The following is a 16,639-nucleotide window of genomic DNA, read 5'->3' as shown; positions in this document are numbered from 1 at the left end:
GAAATAATTTCTTCATCTACCCTATCCGTTCCTCTTAATATCCTGAAAACTTCCATCAGATCGCCCCTTAACCGTCTAAATTCCAGAGAATACAACCCTAGTTTGTGTACTCTCTTAACCCTGGGAGTCCGGGGTACCATTTCCGGTGATTCTCCGCTGCCATTTCCCCGCTCGGGTCTCGGGTCTCGACGGTGGGGCCCAGCGTGTGCTAAGTGGAAGAGGTTAAAATTGGAACCCTAGCTGCTTCCGGCCACGTAACGTGGGGGGTTTGAACGGGTTAGTTCTGCCGGGCTCACATCCCACGCCTCAGCCAGAGAGGGGAGGGGGAGGGGGAGGGGGGGGGAGGAAAGGTGATGGTCATCTCAAGGTCTCCAAGTGAAGGGTCTTTCAGTCGCGGAACCTCGCGCACAAAGCCGCCCCTCACCGTAGGAGCTCCCGGGCTTAAGGTAAGGAACGGAAGGGAGAGGAAGGCTGGGACATTGTGGTTATGTTACTGGGCTATTAATCCAGAGGCCAGGACTAATGATCCAGAGACATGGGTTCAAATCCCACCACGGCAGCTGGGGAATTTAAATTTGAGAGCAAGAGCTGTCTCAGCGAATTCCCCACAACACACAGCCTCCAAAAACAGGAATTCCGTGTCTCGTTAATTAATTAACGACGACGGGAATTGGTGATGCGTGGATCGAGGGAGCCCAGAGAAAGATTAGAGGCACTTTCTCTGTCTTTGAGTCTCTCCGAAGGGGGAAGGGACGGAATTTGGGATGTTCCTCTTAGGGGGGGGGAAAGAGGGGAGAGGGTGTGGTCTCCTGACCCTGGGGCCTGGGGTTGGCCAGATTGCCAGGATTGGCTCCATGCGATTGGCTGCGGAGGGACAGGGTCGTGTGGCCAAGGTTGAGTGGTTGCCATGTTTTGCGCTCGCAGTCGCTCTCGCTGGGGTGGGATGGGGAGGCCTGGGTGGGGGGGGGGGTCTCCTTGTCGGAATTGTCCCGTCCATGAGAATCTGACCCCTCCCCAACAAGGTGCTGGACTGTCCCCTTCTCAAAGGGGCACAGTCCTTATTGAGCTAAAAAAAAAGTTTGTCTGTCACCGCCACACGGACGAGCCCCTCCTACCTACCTACCTACCACGAGGCAGACCCCTGTCCTTCCTGCAGACCTTGCGGCTAAACCCACGGCGATAGCTCGTTTCAACTGATGGCACAATGCGCGGAGACTGTGGGGGGTGCAAGCACTCCTCCCCCTCCCCCGTCCCCCACTCTGCACGGCCCCAATCTGTGAGTGCACCCACAGGAACGAGTCTACGAGCATCAGACCCGCGAGGGGCTGCTCGGAAAGGGTTCCGCGAAACGGTTTGACGGGTTCCAAAGAATGCACGCGGGGCTCAATCCAAACCTCCCCCCAACTCTCCCTCCGCTTGCCATCTGCCCCCGCCCTGCCAATGCTGACCCAGTACCTAGTTGGTCCAATGTCAGGCTAGATTTGGGCATGTGTGGTTTGCGAAAGTAATGTCATCAATTCCTCCTTGAATAAACTGTGGCCATTACCACCTGTGATGTCATGATGGACTGGATGCATTGTAAGTGGATGAAAAAAGTTATAAAAGTTTTATTTTAAATGTTTCTCAAAGTCCCTCGTCTCTTTTACAATCAAGTTCTTTGTTCTTGTAATTATTAGAAAAACAGAATAGTCGGTTTGGTTGATGATTAAGGAGTGACCTTTACTCTGTATCTAACCCCGTGCTGTACCTGCCCTGGGAGTGTTTGATGGGACAGTGTAGAGGGAGCTTTACTCTGTATCTAACCCCCTGTACCTGCCCTGGGAGTGTTTGATGGGACAGTGTAGAGGGAGCTTTACTCTGTATCTAACCCCCTGTACCTGCCCTGGGAGTGTTTGATGGGACAGTGTAGAGGGAGCTTTACTCTGTATCTAACTCCCTGTACCTGCCCTGGGAGTGTTTGATGGGACAGTGTAGAGGGAGCTTTACTCTGTATCTAACCCCCGTGCTGTACCTGCCCTGGGAGTGTTTGATGGGACAGTGTAGAGGGAGCTTTACTCTGTATCTAACTCCCTGTACCTGCCCTGGGAGTGTTTGATGGGACAGTGTGGAGGGAGCTTTACTCTGTATCTAACCCCGTGCTGTACCTGCCTTGTCATCCCTAATTGCCCCTTGAGAAGGTGGTGGTGAGCTGCCTTCTTGAACCGCTGCAGTCCGTGTGATGAAGGTGCTCCCACAGTGCTGTTAGGGAGGGAGTTCCAGGATTGTGACCCAGCCTCGATGAAGGAACGGCCGATATATTTCCAAGTCGGGATGGTGTGTGACTGGGAGGGGAACGTGGAGGTGGTGGTGTTCCCATGCGCCTGCTGCCCTTGTCCTTCTAGGTGGTAGAGGTGGCGGGTTTGGGAGGTGCTGCCGAAGAAGCCTTGGCGAGTTGCTGCAGTGCATCTTGTCGATGGTACACACTGCAGCCAGGGGGCGCCGGTGGTGGAGGGAGTGAGTGTTGAAGGTGGTGGGTAGCGTGTCGATCAAGCGGGCTGCTTTGTCCTGGATGGTGTCGAGCTTCTCGAGTGTTGTTGGAGCTGCAACTCATCCAGACAAGTGGGGAGTGTTCCATCACACTCCTGACTTGTAGATGGTAGAAAGGCTTTGGGGAGTCAGGAGGTGAAACACTCGTAGAATACCCAGCCTCTGACCCGCTCTTGTAGTCACAGTATTTACGTGGCTGGTCCAGTTACGTTTCTGGTCAATGGTGATCCCCAGGATGTTGGTGGGGATTGGGCGATGGGAATGCCGTTGAATGTCAAGGCGCGGTGGTTAGACTCTCGCTCGAGATGGTCATTGCCTGGCATGTGTGGCGTGAATGCTACATCAAATACAGTGCGCCATGCGTCCTTTGAAAAATATTTATTGCCTTCGCATTTAATTAAACAATGCTTCTGGGCGCCAACAGGAGCAACACTGGTGCGTTGCATTATTACCGTTTGACAAACAGGAATTTCCGATTAGATTCTTCAATAATGACAATTAAAATTTCTTTGGGATTTATAGCATCGTTCCTATATTCTAAAATCTTTATTATTCGGGGAGTCGCTCCCGGGCCTTGCGGAGGGGCTAATAGTCGAGGCTGAGGAGCAGCGCGGTGCCCCGTTTGACCCAGTGATCGGGCGGTCGCTCCCCGGTCTTCAGCTCGATGCCCACCACGAAGGAGGAGTGGCGAAAGGTACCAGCTCGCTGTGAGTAATAGTAACAGGGGCACAAGTAGATCCCTGCGGGGAATGGGAGCAACATGGTTAACCATCCCCGCACTGTACACATGTCCCCCATACCCGGCGGGGCTCCTCCTTCCCTCACCCTCATCCCACCCCGCCCGGGGGTCCACCCCTCCATCGGCCCGGGGCTCCTCCTCCTCCTCCTCCTCCTCCTCCCCCTACCCCGGGGCTCCTCCTCTCCCCTCTCCCCTCCCCCCCCCCCGGGGCTCCTCCTCCTCCCCCCACCCCACCCCCCCTGGGGCTCCTCCTCCCCCAGCCCAGGGCTCTGCCATTCCCTCTCCCTCCCAGTCCCCCCACTCCTCCCCTTTCCCCCAGCCCGAGACCCCCCCCGGGACTCCCCTCGGGACTCCTCCTCCCCCCCCCTCTTCCTTTCCTCCCCCCCCCCCTCCCTTCCTTTCCTCCCCCCCCCTCCCCTCCCTTCCCCTTCCTTTCCTCCCCTCCCCTCCCTCTCCTCCTCCTCCCCCCTCCCCTCCCCTCCTCCCTTCTCCCCCCCTCCCTTCCCTTTCCTTTCCTTTCCCCCTCCTCCTTCCTCCTTCCTCCTTTCTCTCCCCCGTGGAGTCCATACCTTTGCCAGACTTCTTCTTATTCTCCACGGGCTTGAAGTGGATGGTGGGCATGGGGCAGACCAGTTGCATGGGTTCAGCTTCCACCAGGCAAGCGTTCCTCTTGTCCCAGCCGGCCCCCTCCAGGTACATCCCTTTCACAAACACACCGTCCTGAGGGACAGACAAGTTATGGGTCAGTACTCGGCGGTGCATCCGGAGCACCACCTGACAACGTGGGGTGTTGGGGGGGGGAGGGGGGGGGCAGTGTCTGTGTGTGGGGCGGGGGGGGGCGCGTGTGTAGGACAGGAGTGGGCCCCGTGGTGTGATGTGCTGAGGTTGACTAACTAACCTGCATTCTCACACTCGAACAATGGTCATTTGGTTAAATTGCTCCCAAACAACGAGGCAACACTTCATCTCCTGCTTAAAGCCATTCTGCATTGAGTGCCTGAGGGAGCTCCACACTGTCAGAGGGGCGGTACTGAGGGAGTGCCGCACTGTCAGAGGGGCAGGGCTGAGGGAGCGCCGCACTGTCAGAGGGGCAGTACTGAGGGAGCGCCGCACTGTCGGAGGGGCAGTACTGAGGGAGTGCCGCACTGTCAGAGGGGCAGTACTGAGGGAGCGCCGCACTGTCGGAGGGGCAGTACTGAGGGAGCGCCGCACTGTCAGAGGGGCAGTACTGAGGGAGCGCCGCACTGTCGGAGGGGCAGTACTGAGGGAGCTCCACACTGTCGGAGGGACAGTACTGAGGGAGCGCCGCACTGTCGGAGGGGCAGTACTGAGGGAGCTCCACACTGTCGGAGGGGCAGTACTGAGGGAGCTCCACACTGTCGGAGGGACAGTACTGAGGGAGCGCCGCACTGTCGGAGGGGCAGTACTGAGGGAGCACCGCACTGTCGGAGGGGCGGTACTGAGGGAGCGCTGCACTGTCGGAGGGGTGGTACTGAGGGAGCGCCGCACTGTCGGAGGGACAGTACTGAGGGAGCGCCGCACTGTCGGAGGGGCGGTACTGAGGGAGCGCCGCACTGTCGGAGGGGCAGTACTGAGGGAGCGCCGCACTGTCTGTTTTGGTGTCTGTTCGGTATCCCCGTGGGAGAGCGACCTGATCCAACATTTGTCCCTCACTCAGCACCACCTAAAACATCCCATTGGCTGTGTGTGGGAGCTTGCTGTGCGCAAATTGGCTGCTGCGATTCCCACATTACAACAGTGACTGCACGGCAGATAAAGTGCTTCATTGGGCATAAAGCGCTTTGGGACATGGACGTAAAAGGGGCTGTAGAAATGCAAGGTCCTTCCTCTGTACAGTTACATCAAGGTTCAGGGTATCGCGGCGCTGTGTGTAAGGAAGTGTTGGACCAACCTTGGGTGGCTCCAGCAGGTTATTATCATCAACCACCGAAACAATAAAGTCCCAGGATAGCGAGTCCACCGAGATCTGGGGATGGGGGGAGCGATGAGAAGAGTTATTTTATATTTTAAATTAAGTTGATTAATAGATCACAGAATCGCACCGCACGGGAGGAGGCCATTGGGCTCATCGAGCCTGTGCCGGCTCTGTGAGCGAGCGATCCCATCAGTCCCACTCCCCCCGCTCTTTCCCCACAGACGGTGAATGTTTCCCCGTCAAGTATTTATCCAATTCCCGGTTTGAAAGTTACTATTGAATCTGCTCCCACCGCCCTTTCAGGCAGCGCGTTCCCGATCACAACAACTCGCTGCATAAAAACATTCTCCCCATCTCCCCCCTCTGGTTCCATCGCCGATTATCGTCAATCTGTGTCCCTCTGGTTACCGACCCTCCTGCCCCGGGAACAGTCTCTCCTTATTTACTCCATCAAAACCCCTCGTGATTCCGAACACCTCGATCAAATCTCCCCTTAACCTTCTCTGCTCCAAGAAGAACAACCCCAGCTTCTCCAGTCTCTCCACCTCACTGTCGTCCCTCATCCCTGGGATCAATCTCCTCCGCCCCCTCGCCAAGGCCGTGACATCTATACTGTATTTGCTTCATGGGTTCTTTGCTTAAGAACTAGTTGGTTTATTAGCAAAGGTTTAACAATCACACGACACATTACCAGCTCATCCATCGGGCTCACAACCGCCTGCCCCATCGTGGATCCCCCGAACCCAACTAGCCGGGGTTTTATTGAGTCTTGTGAACATCACGTGACTGGCTAAGCCGCTCCCAACTCAACAGCTCTACAACTATTTTAGATATAACTTTAAATCGAGTGCCCCTTTTGATAAGGGCACTAGAACCCACACATTTCCAAATCAACTGGGAATGTTGCCAATCAAATTAAAATTCTGTTGCCAGGGGTGATGATGCACTCCAGTCCCTCCGGCGCCCACCTCTCGCGGAAGGCCGCGAGCGTACCGGTGGACACCGTGTGCTCCATCTCCAGGGATACCTGGCTCGGATGTAACCGCGGAAGAGAGGCAGGCAGTCGGGCTGAACGACCCCCCGCTGCCTGGACCGGCTGATGGCCCCCTTGGCCGAGGAGGCCTTCGGACCTGCCCGCTCCCCTCTGCACCAGGTGCCCAAAGATCAGGAGTGTGGGACTGAAGTGCAGCCAGAATTTGAGGAGCTGCTCCTTCAGATATTGGAAGAGGGGCTGCTGCCTCACACACTGCACATACACGTGGAACACGGACTCCTCCAGACCGCAGAAATTGCAGGCAGTCTGGGAGTCGTGCAACAGCCCTACAAACCTGTGAGCATACCCACAGAGGCATACATTACAGCATCCTTCCCAAAGTGCAGTGCTCCAACTAACCGAGCACACACTGGGGCTGGAAGCTGGAACCCCCTGGTCTGGGTACATCTTTTACCCAGAGCAGTGCCCAGGAAGAACCTTCCTGTCTTTGATGGGGCTGGATTTTTGTGATGTTTGCCGGATATTGCCGGTCTGAGTGGCAGACTGCGAGAGGCGCGGCACGTGCTGAGCCTGGCCCGGTTTTGCCAGGCGCGGGCGAGATATTCTTACTGTGTTCTTGCGGGCTGCTATCTGTAAGACCGCGGTGAGGAACCCGGTGGGGAAGGTGAACCCCGAGATCCAGTAGATGATCGGTGGGTGCGTGGTCTCTGCCCACTTGGCAAATTGGTCGATTCTGTGCACCAGGTCCCGGGTCCAGGCCCCGAGGAGCTTGGTTGATGGGAAGGCCTGAGGGAAGAGAGATGGTGAACCTTATTACAAGGGTAACGACACAAGCGAAGGTAATGCCGAGCGTTCGAGGGGGAGCGGGGACTGAGGAACACAACACAAATACGTTAAATTCTACAGTGCCCAAGGACGGCAAAGGAATACACAATAAATGGTAGGACACTGAGAAGTGTAGAGGAACAGAGGGACCTGGGAGTGCAGGTCCACAGATCCCTGAAGGTAGCAGGCCGGGTAGATAAGGTGGTTAAGAAGGCACACGGGATACTTGCCTTTATTAGCCGAGGCATAGAATACAAGAGCAGGGAGATTATGCTTGAACTGTATAAAACACTGGTTAGACCACAGCTGGAGTACTGCGTGCAGTTCTGGTCACCACATTACAGGAAGGATGTGATTGCACTGGAGAGGGTACAGAGGAGATTTACCAGAATGTTGCCTGAACTGGAGAGTTTTGACTATGAGGAAAGATTGGAGATGCTGGGTCTGTTTTACTTTGGAACAGAGGAGGCTGAGGGGAGACCTGATTGAGGTGTATAAAATGATGAGGGGCTTGGATAGAGTGGATAGGACGGACCTGTTTCCCTTGGCAGAGGGGTCAACAACCAGGGGGCATAGATTTAAAGTAATTGGGGGGAGGTTTAGAGGGGGATTTGAGGGGAAATGTCTTCACCCAGAGGGTGGTGGGGGTCTGGAACTCACTGCCTGAAAGGGTGGTAGAGGCAGAAACCCTCACCACATTTAAAAAGTACCTGGATGTGCCCCTGAAGTGCCGTAACCTACAGGGCTACGGACCCAGAGCTGGAAAGTGGGAGTAGGCTGGTGCGGACACGATGGGCCGAAATGGCCTCCATCCGTGCTGTAAATTTCTGTGATTCTTTGACGGAAACATGGTGACTGATTAGGAATATCTGGGAAAAGGCCATTATGCCCAGCAATCCTGACACACCTTGTCCTTCAATCCCATCCAACACCCTGCTGCCCCAATCCAATCCCTCACCAAGTCCCCCTGGCCCCTTCTCCATGACGTACACTGACTCCTGGGTCACACCCCACAAATGTAACATTCGCATCCTCATGTTCAAATCTCTCCATCGCATTTCCCCTCCGTATGTCAGACAGCTCAAGCTGCCTTACCAGCTTCTAGCTTCTACGCTCCATCTCTCCTATTCATGCCCTGCGCCACACCACACCATCGGTGGCCGTGCCTTCAGCTGCCTGGGCCCCAAGCTCTGGACCTCCTTCCCTAAACCTCTCCGTCGCTCTCTCCTCCTTTAAGACGGTCCTTAAATTCTACCCAACATAAACTAGATCCAAAACTCGGCTGCCCCGTGTCCTAACTCGCACCAGGTCCCGCTCACCCATCACCCCCTGTGCTCGCTGCCCCGTGTCCTAACTCGCACCGAGTCCCGCTCACCCATCACCTCCTGTGCTCGCTGCCCCGTGTCCTAACTCGCACCGAGTCCCTCTCACCCATCACCCCCTGTGCTCGCTGCCCTGTGACCTAACTCGCACTGAGTCCTGCTCACCCATCATCCCCTGTGCTCACTGCCCCGTGTCCTAACTCGCACCGAGTTCCGCTCACCCATCACCCTCTGTGCTCGCTGCCCTGTGACCTAACTCGCACCGAGTTCCGCTCACCCATCATCCCCTGTGCTCACTGCCCCGTGTCCTAACTCGCACCGAGTCCCGCTCACCCAACTCCCCCTGTGCTCGCTGCTCCGTGTCCTAACTCGCACTGAGTCCCCCTGTGCTCGCTGACCTACATTGGCTCCCGGTTAAGCAACGCCTCGATTTCAAAATTCTCATCCTAGTTTACAAATCCCTCCATGGCCCTCGCCCCTCCCTATCTCTGTAACCTTCTCCAGCCCCACAACCCCCGAGATATCTGCGCTCCTCTAATTCTGCCCTCCTGAGCATCCCTGATTATAATCGATCCACCATCGGTGGCCGTGCCTTCTTTTGCCTGGGCCCCAAGCTCCGGAACTCCCTCCCTAAACCTCTCCACCTCTCTACCTTTCCTCCTTCAACACGCTCCTTAAAACTGACCTCTTTGACCAAGCTTTTGGTCACCTGTCCTAATAGCTCCTTATATTTCCCACATTACAACAGTGAATACACTCCAAAAGTACTTCATTGGCTGTAAAGCACTTTGGGACTTCTTTCTAGTGTGGCTCGGTGTCAAACTATGATACAAGGTGCTAACTCCTTTGCATGGTCCCGCCCACACTGTCAGCCAGGTGCCTCGGAGAGTCAAGCTCCCTGCACTCGGGGAATTCTCTGACCGACGGGCCTGGGAGAGGTTTGGGGCAACGGGGATCGACAAATGTTGGCTCCGGCCGGGAAACGCATGGACGTGGGGGAAGGGAGAGAAAGGTAATGTGCTCAGCTCGCTACCCTCCCGCACAATGGTACCCCCAGTGCAGGGTCATGTCTGGTCACATCACATCATAAGCACCATTCGGCCCCTCGAGCCTGCTCCGCCATCCAATGAGATCACGGCTGATCTTCGACCTCAACTCCACTTTCCCGCCCGATCCCTCGATTCCCTTAATATCCAAAAATCTATCGATCTCAACCTCGAATATACTCAACGACTGAACCTTCACAGTTCTCTGGGGCAGAGAATTCCAAAGATTCACCACCCACTGAGTGAAGAAATTCCTCCTCATCTCAGTCCTAAATGGCCAACCCCTTATCCTGAGACTGTGACTCCTGGTTCTAGACTCCCCAGCTCGGGGGAAACATCCTCCCTGCATCTACCCTGTCAAATCCCCCTCAGAATCTTGTATGTTTCAATGAGATCACCTCTCATTCTTCTAAACTCTATAGAGAGTATAGGCCCAATCTACTCATTGTCTTCTCGTAGGACAGCTCTCTCATCCCAGGGATCAGTCTGGTGAACCTTTGTTGCAATCCCTCTAAAGCAAGTATATCCTTTCTCAGATAAGGAAAGGAATTGTTGCGAGGTAGTGCTTGCCTGTGGAAGGATGCCCAGCGGGGACAGGGGTAATCAAAGCCCGTTCCCATTGTCCCTCCCCTGGGCCCCGGGCCGCTCAGAGCTCCCTTACCATTTCCCACAGAGACGGAACGCGAGCGTCATGGATACAGTTGAATATCTCCTCCAGGTCGGTGGACATGACGACCAGGCCTTGGATGGCCATCTTTAGTTCAGTGAGGGACATCCTGGGGGAGGGAGAAACGTGGCCGGTTACATAGTGGGCGCAACACCAGAGCAACACGAGGACAACGGAGCAGGAAAAGTTACAACTGGGAAAGGCAGGCGGCATAGGGAACAACACAGCCAACTGGAGGAATCCGATCATTTATTTAATGAGAGAAGCACTGCTGGAGAGGAGTGGGAAGCGGATGGTGGGTGGCGATAGGGATGGGAGCACATGTGAAACACCCCATGGTTGAATAGCCAGTCAACAATCACACACTGACCATTTGGCTCAGGTCCAGGGAGGCAGTCAGTGCCCGGCAATCACACCTAACACTGAGTCAACACCTTCAGCAGAGGAGGACGAGAGGGAGCTTTACTCTGTATCTAACCCCCTGTACCTGCCCTGGGAGTGTTTGATGGGACAGTGTAGAGGGAGCTTTACTCTGTATCTAACCCGTGCTATACCTGCCCTGGGAGTGTTTGATGGGACAGTGTAGAGAGAGCTTTACTCTGTATCTAACCCCATGCTGTACCTGCCCTGGGAGTGTTTGATGGGACAGTGTAGAGGGAGCTTTACTCTGTATCTAACCCCGTGCTGTACCTGCCCTGGGAGTGTTTGATGGGACAGTGTAGAGAGAGCTTTACTCTGTATCTAACCCCCTGTACCTGCCCTGGGAGTGTTTGATGGGACAGTGTAGAGGGAGCTTTACTCTGTATCTAACCCCCTGTACCTGCCCTGGGAGTGTTTGATGATGAGAGTGCCACGACGGGCACCAGTATTTCAGCTGCGATTGTACACAAGGCAGTATTGAGGACACAGCGCGGGGGGAGTGAGGTAAAATGACCAAAGGCGGAGCATTAACCTGACCTGATGGTGCCGAGGAGAATGTTGTAGCGCTGGATCTCCTGGAGCAGCACCACGTTGAGTGGGGACTTGTCGCCCTGCAGCATCAGCCGTGTCCCTTCATAGTCCAGGTCTACGGGCGTCTTCTGCAGCACGTCGCCCGACAGCTCCAGTACCTGCCGTGGTGAGATAGGGACCTTACTGTCGGGCCGGGAGCTCCGTGCGAGGGGACTGGTGAGTAATGCGAGGGCAGTGGGGCCGGGAGATGGGGGGGCACCGGGAGAGGGAGGGGGTGCTGGGAGAGGGGGGGCCGTTGGGAGGGGGGATGCTGGGAGAGAGAGGGGGGGCGCTGGGAGAGAGGAGGGGGCTCTGGGAGAGGGAGGGGGGGCGCTGGGAGAGAGGGGGGCGCTGGGAGGGGGGGGGCGCTGGGAGAGAGGGGGGCGCTGGGAGAGAGGGGGGCGCTGGGAGAGAGCGGGGACTGGGAGGGGGGGGGTGGCACCGGGAGAGGGGGGGGGGGGAACGCAGTGAATGAGGGGTGAGTGGGGGGACAGTGGGGGGAGCGAGGGGTGAGTGGGGGCGGACAGGGGATTGGCAGAGAGCGGGCAGCCTCCCTGCGCCCCGGTGTTGGGGGGGGGGGGGGTAGACGGGGGATTGGGGGAATGGGTTATTGGCACAGAGCTGCCCCCCCCACGCAGCCCCGGGGGCGACGGCGGGTTACCTTATCCTCCCGGCTCAGCCCCATGCCCACGGCCGTGGTGATCTGCGGCTGCAGCGACAGCAGGGTCTCGAAGAGTCTGCGGGCCTCGGCGATCTCGCTGGCCACGTCAGCGTTGGAGTGCTGGCCAAACGCCTCGGGGTGCTCCATGGCGGGCAGCATGCTGATGTACTCCTTGTACGAGTCAAGGTCACCGTCTTTGGGGATGTAATAGTTGTCTAGGACCGAGAGTCTGAAACAACACAAGCCGTCTGTGTTTAAACTCAATCATTACAGGCGGGAATAACGGTTAAATGCAGGCGGGGCAGGGCGGTCTTAACACAGAAAATGTTATAAATGGTTTAAATAAGGCAGCGTGGTGGGAACAGAACACATGTAAGTTTAGATCACACGAGGGCCATTATCTGTCAAGCAGGGACAAGGGATCATAATACAGTTCGATGGCAGGCCAGGGAGAGTTAGTATATCGTCATACAACATCAACGGGACATTAGGGTGGTGGAGGATTAGGAAACCCCCGTCCCATCACTGTGCGGGGAATCATAAGAACATAAGAATTAGGAACAGGAGTAGGCCATCTAGCCCCTCGAGCCTGCTCCGCCATTCAATAAGATCATGGCTGATCTGGCCGTGGACTCAGCTCCACTTACCCGCCCTCTCCCCGTAACCCTTAATTCCCTTATTGGTTAAAAATCTATCTATCTGTGATTTGAATACATTCAATGAGCTAGCCTCAACTGCTTCCTTGGGCAGAGAATTCCACAGATTCACAACCCTCTGGGAGAAGAAATTCCTTCTCAACTCGGTTTTAAATTGGCTCCCCCGTATTTTGAGGCTGTGCCCTCTAGTTCTAGTCTCCCCGACCAGTGGAAACAACCTCTCTGCCTCTATCTTGTCTATCCCTTTCATTATTTTAAATGTTTCTATAAGATCACCCCTCATCCTTCTGAACGCCAACGAGTAAAGACCCAGTCTACTCAATCTATCATCATAAGATAACCCCCTCATCTCCGGAATCAGGCTGGTGAATCGTCTCTGTACCCCCTCCAAAGCTAGTATCACAGACCTGCGTCCCATCACCGTGCGGGGGAATCACACACACAGACCCGTGTCCCGTCACCGTGCGGGGAATCACAGACACAGACCCCCGTCCCCTCACGTGCGGGGGAATCACAGACATAGACCTGTGTCCCGTCACCGTGCCGGGGAATCACAGACACAGACCCCTGTCCCGTCACCGTGCGGGGGAATCACAGACACAGACCCACGTCCCGTCACCGTGCGGGGGAATCACAGACACAGACCCACGTCCCGTCACCGTGCGGGGGAATCACAGACACAGACCCCCGTCCCGTCACCGTGCGGGGGAATCACAGACACAGACCCCCGTGTCCCGTCACCGTGCGGGGGAATCACAGACACAGACCCCTGTCCCGTCACCGTGCGGGGGAATCACAGACACAGACCCCCGTCCCGTCACCGTGCGGGGGAGTCACAGACACAGACCCGTGTCCCGTCACCGTGCGGGGGAATCACAGACACAGACCCCCGTCCCGTCACCAGGCGGGGGAATCACAGACACAGACCCCCGTCCCGTCACCGTGCGGGGGAGTCACAGACACAGACCCCCGTCCCGTCACCAGGCGGGGGAGTCACAGACACAGACCCCCGTCCCGTCATCGTGCGGGGTGTTGCAACGTTGCTGAGAGTGGCTTTTGTAGGAGTCCCTCTGTGGAAAGGCTGGTGAGTGTCGGAGCCCGAGGGAGGAGAATACTTCTGGTCTGTGTCAAGTGGGACGACACTTCAGTTATTTCTGCTCAGATTGTAAAGGAGGGTATGTTGAATTCACTCGAGCCCTTCCTCTGAAGGGCCGTTGTGTATTGGGCCTTATTCAGCACAAGGTGGCTGAGCCTCAGTTGGTTGGATCGATTGCAGCATCAGCATTTAGCAAACTGAAAGTGAGGATTACTTGAAGTAGGGGCTGGCGACGGCTCGGTCACAGAAGTAATCGTTGATGTAGGTGATGAGCAGACGGCGGTCCCAGTCATCAGTCACGTGTCCTCCGTAATTCACCCCGGCAATCAGGTACTTGAGAGCGTCCCAGGGAGTCACATCGTATTCATCCAGGTAAATGCTGAGCAGATTTTCAGACACCTGCAGACCAGACAGCGTCACTGAGATTTACAATTATACTCAAAATTAACTTCTAAACTTTGTGCTCATGAAGTGAGGGAGGTCGGTGCTGGTCACCGGGAGAGTTTGATGGGACAGTGTAGAGGGAGCTTTACTCTGTATCTAACCCCCTGTACCTGCCCTGGGAGTGTTTGATGGGACAGTGTAGAGGGAGCTTTACTCTGTATCTAACCCCCTGTACCTGCCCTGGGAGTGTTTGATGGGACAGTGTAGAGGGAGCTTTACTCTGTATCTAACCCCCTGTACCTGCCCTGGGAGTGTTTGATGGGACAGTGTAGAGGGAGCCTTACTCTGTATCTAACCCCCTGTACCTGCCCTGGGAGTGTTTGATGGGACAGTGTAGAGGGAGCTTTACTCTGTATCTAACCCCGTGCTGTACCTGCCCTGGGAGTGTTTGATGGGACAGTGTAAAGGGAGCTTTACTCTGTATCTAACCCCCTGTACCTGCCCTGGGAGTGTTTGATGGGACAGTGTAGAGGGAGCTTTACTCTGTATCTAACCCCCTGTACCTGCCCTGGGAGTGTGTGATGGGACAGTGTAGAGGGAGCTTTACTCTGTATCTAACCCCCTGTACCTGCCCTGGGAGTGTTTGATGGGACAGTGTAGAGGGAGCTTTACTCTGTATCTAACCCCCTGTACCTGCCCTGGGAGTGTTTGATGGGACAGTGTAGAGGGAGCTTTACTCTGTATCTAACCCCCTGTACCTGCCCTGGGAGTGTGTGATGGGACAGTGTAGAGGGAGCTTTACTCTGTATCTAACCCCCTGTACCTGCCCTGGGAGTGTTTGATGGGACAGTGTAGAGGGAGCTTTACTCTGTATCTAACCCCCTGTACCTTTCCTGGGAGTGTTTGATGGGACAGTGTAGAGGGAGCTTTACTCTGTATCTAACCCCCGTGCTGTACCTGCCCTGGGAGTGTTTGATGGGACAGTGTAGAGGGAGCTTTACTCTGTATCTAACCCCCTGTACCTGCCCTGGGAGTGTTTGATGGGACAGTGTCGAGGCGCCCCACCCCCGGTGAGGATGCCCACCTCGAAGTCGGAGTCGTTGAAGCCGTAGACGATATTCCAGCCCAGCTGCAGGAACTTCTTGCGCTCCAGGAGGACGCTGTGGAAGAAGCACATGGCGAAGAGCAGCTTCTTGTATTTCTTGGGCTTGGAGCAACGGCTGAACTGCTGCTCAGTCACCAGGTTGTACAGTCGCTTCATGTTGGCTTTGATACCCTGAGGGGCCGGCGGGGGGAGAGAGAGCAAACAGTGAGCAATGGTGGGAGGGGGGACCCGCGACCTTGCACCCGTCCCCACGCTCGGCTGCAACCACATGTACAAGGCACAACATCCTGTTCAGTGCTCCCTCAGTACTGCCCCTCCGACAGTGCGGCACTCCCTCAGTACTGCCCCTCCGACAGTGCGGGGCTCCCTCAGTACTGCCCCTCCGACAGTGCGGCACTCCCTCAGTACTGCCCCTCCGACAGTGCGGGGCTCCCTCAGTACTGCCCCTCCGACAGTGCGGGGCTCCCTCAGTACTGCCCCTCCGACAGTACGGCGCTCCCTCAGTACTGCCCCTCCGACAGTGCGGGGCTCCCTCAGTACTGCCCCTCCGACAGCGCAGTACGGCGCTCCCTCAGTACTGCCCCTCCAACAGTGCAGTGCGGCGCTCCCTCAGTACTGCCCCTCCGACAGTGCAGTGCGGCGCTCCCTCAGTATGGCACTCCCTCAGTACTGCCCCTCCGACAGCGCAGTGCGGCCCTCCGACAGTGCAGTGCGGCGCTCCCTCAGTACTGCCCCTCCAACAGCGCAGTGCGGCGCTCCCTCAGTACTGTCCCTCCAACAGCGCAGTGCGGCGCTCCCTCAGTACTGCCCCTCCGACAGCGCAGTGCGGCGCTCCCTCAGTACTGCCTAGTTTACGTGTTGCAGGGTCTGGAGTTGGTCTCGAACGCACAACCCTGCAATCCAGAGCGCTCCGGGATTACCTTCGGAGGTTCTGTCGTCATCTTGATGCTGGTCTGCAGGATGGAGACGGGAAAGTCCGGGTGGGGACTGGAGCTCATCCAGAGGCGGAAGTCGCGATGTGGATCTTGGACCTGCAGCTGCTCGATCAGCTTATCCAACTGGGGCATCCAGGAGAGCGAGAGGTGGCAGTTTGCAAGGAACACCCAGTTACCTGTCAGTCACACAGAGAGAGAGAGAGAGAGGGCAAAGTGATCAAACAGTGAATGCTGGAAACACTCTGCAGGTCAGGCAGTGTCTGTGGAGAGAGACAGGTCGATGACCCTTTGTCAGTACTGGAGAAAGGTCGCGATGTGACGTGTTTTAATGAAGTGTAAGGGCAGGGAATGGGAGGGTGGGAGGGAAGGTCTGTGATAGGGTGGGAGGCAGGAGAGATTAAATGATGATAGGAGATGGTAATGGGGCAAGTAAAGAAACAAAGGCTGGGACTAGAGGAGAACAAAAGAAAGACTTGCATTTATATAGCGCCCTTCACAACCACCGGACGTCTCAAAGCACTTTGAAGATAATGACGCACGTTTGGAGTGTGGTCACTGTTGTAAGCTTAAATATGTCGGAAAGGAGGTGTAAATGGGGCTGACAGTATCATGACCAGCTGAAATGTCAGACAGTACGGGCCGAGGTTCTGGTGTGAAATTGTTGAACTCGACGTTGAGTCCAGAAGGCTGTAAAGGGCCTAAACGAAAGTTGAGCTGCTGTTCCCCCAGCTTGCATCGAGCTTCATTGGAACAGTGC

At 56.0% G+C, this 16,639-nt stretch overlaps 1 protein-coding gene across 1 annotated transcript; it reads right to left on the bottom strand.

The window, feature by feature from the left end:
* Window positions 1-2,897: 2,897 nt before the first annotated feature.
* LOC139249480 (dynein axonemal heavy chain 2-like) lies at window positions 2,898-16,054 on the bottom strand. The gene is made up of 10 exons (XM_070872434.1): window positions 15,868-16,054; window positions 14,927-15,118; window positions 13,673-13,857; window positions 11,707-11,935; window positions 11,013-11,164; window positions 10,050-10,164; window positions 6,805-6,981; window positions 5,178-5,252; window positions 3,835-3,985; window positions 2,898-3,266 (listed from the first exon to the last, which is right to left on the bottom strand). The coding sequence occupies exons 1-10, from the start codon at window positions 16,012-16,014 to the stop codon at window positions 3,112-3,114; spliced, it is 1,578 nt and encodes a 525-aa protein (XP_070728535.1). The 5' UTR covers window positions 16,015-16,054; the 3' UTR covers window positions 2,898-3,111.
* Window positions 16,055-16,639: the final 585 nt, after the last annotated feature.

Source organism: Pristiophorus japonicus, unplaced genomic scaffold (assembly GCF_044704955.1).
Source record: "Pristiophorus japonicus isolate sPriJap1 unplaced genomic scaffold, sPriJap1.hap1 HAP1_SCAFFOLD_3147, whole genome shotgun sequence".
Taxonomy (NCBI): Eukaryota; Metazoa; Chordata; class Chondrichthyes; family Pristiophoridae; genus Pristiophorus; species Pristiophorus japonicus.
Note: the sequence above shows the minus strand (reverse complement) of the source record. Positions and strands in the feature narration are given on the sequence as shown.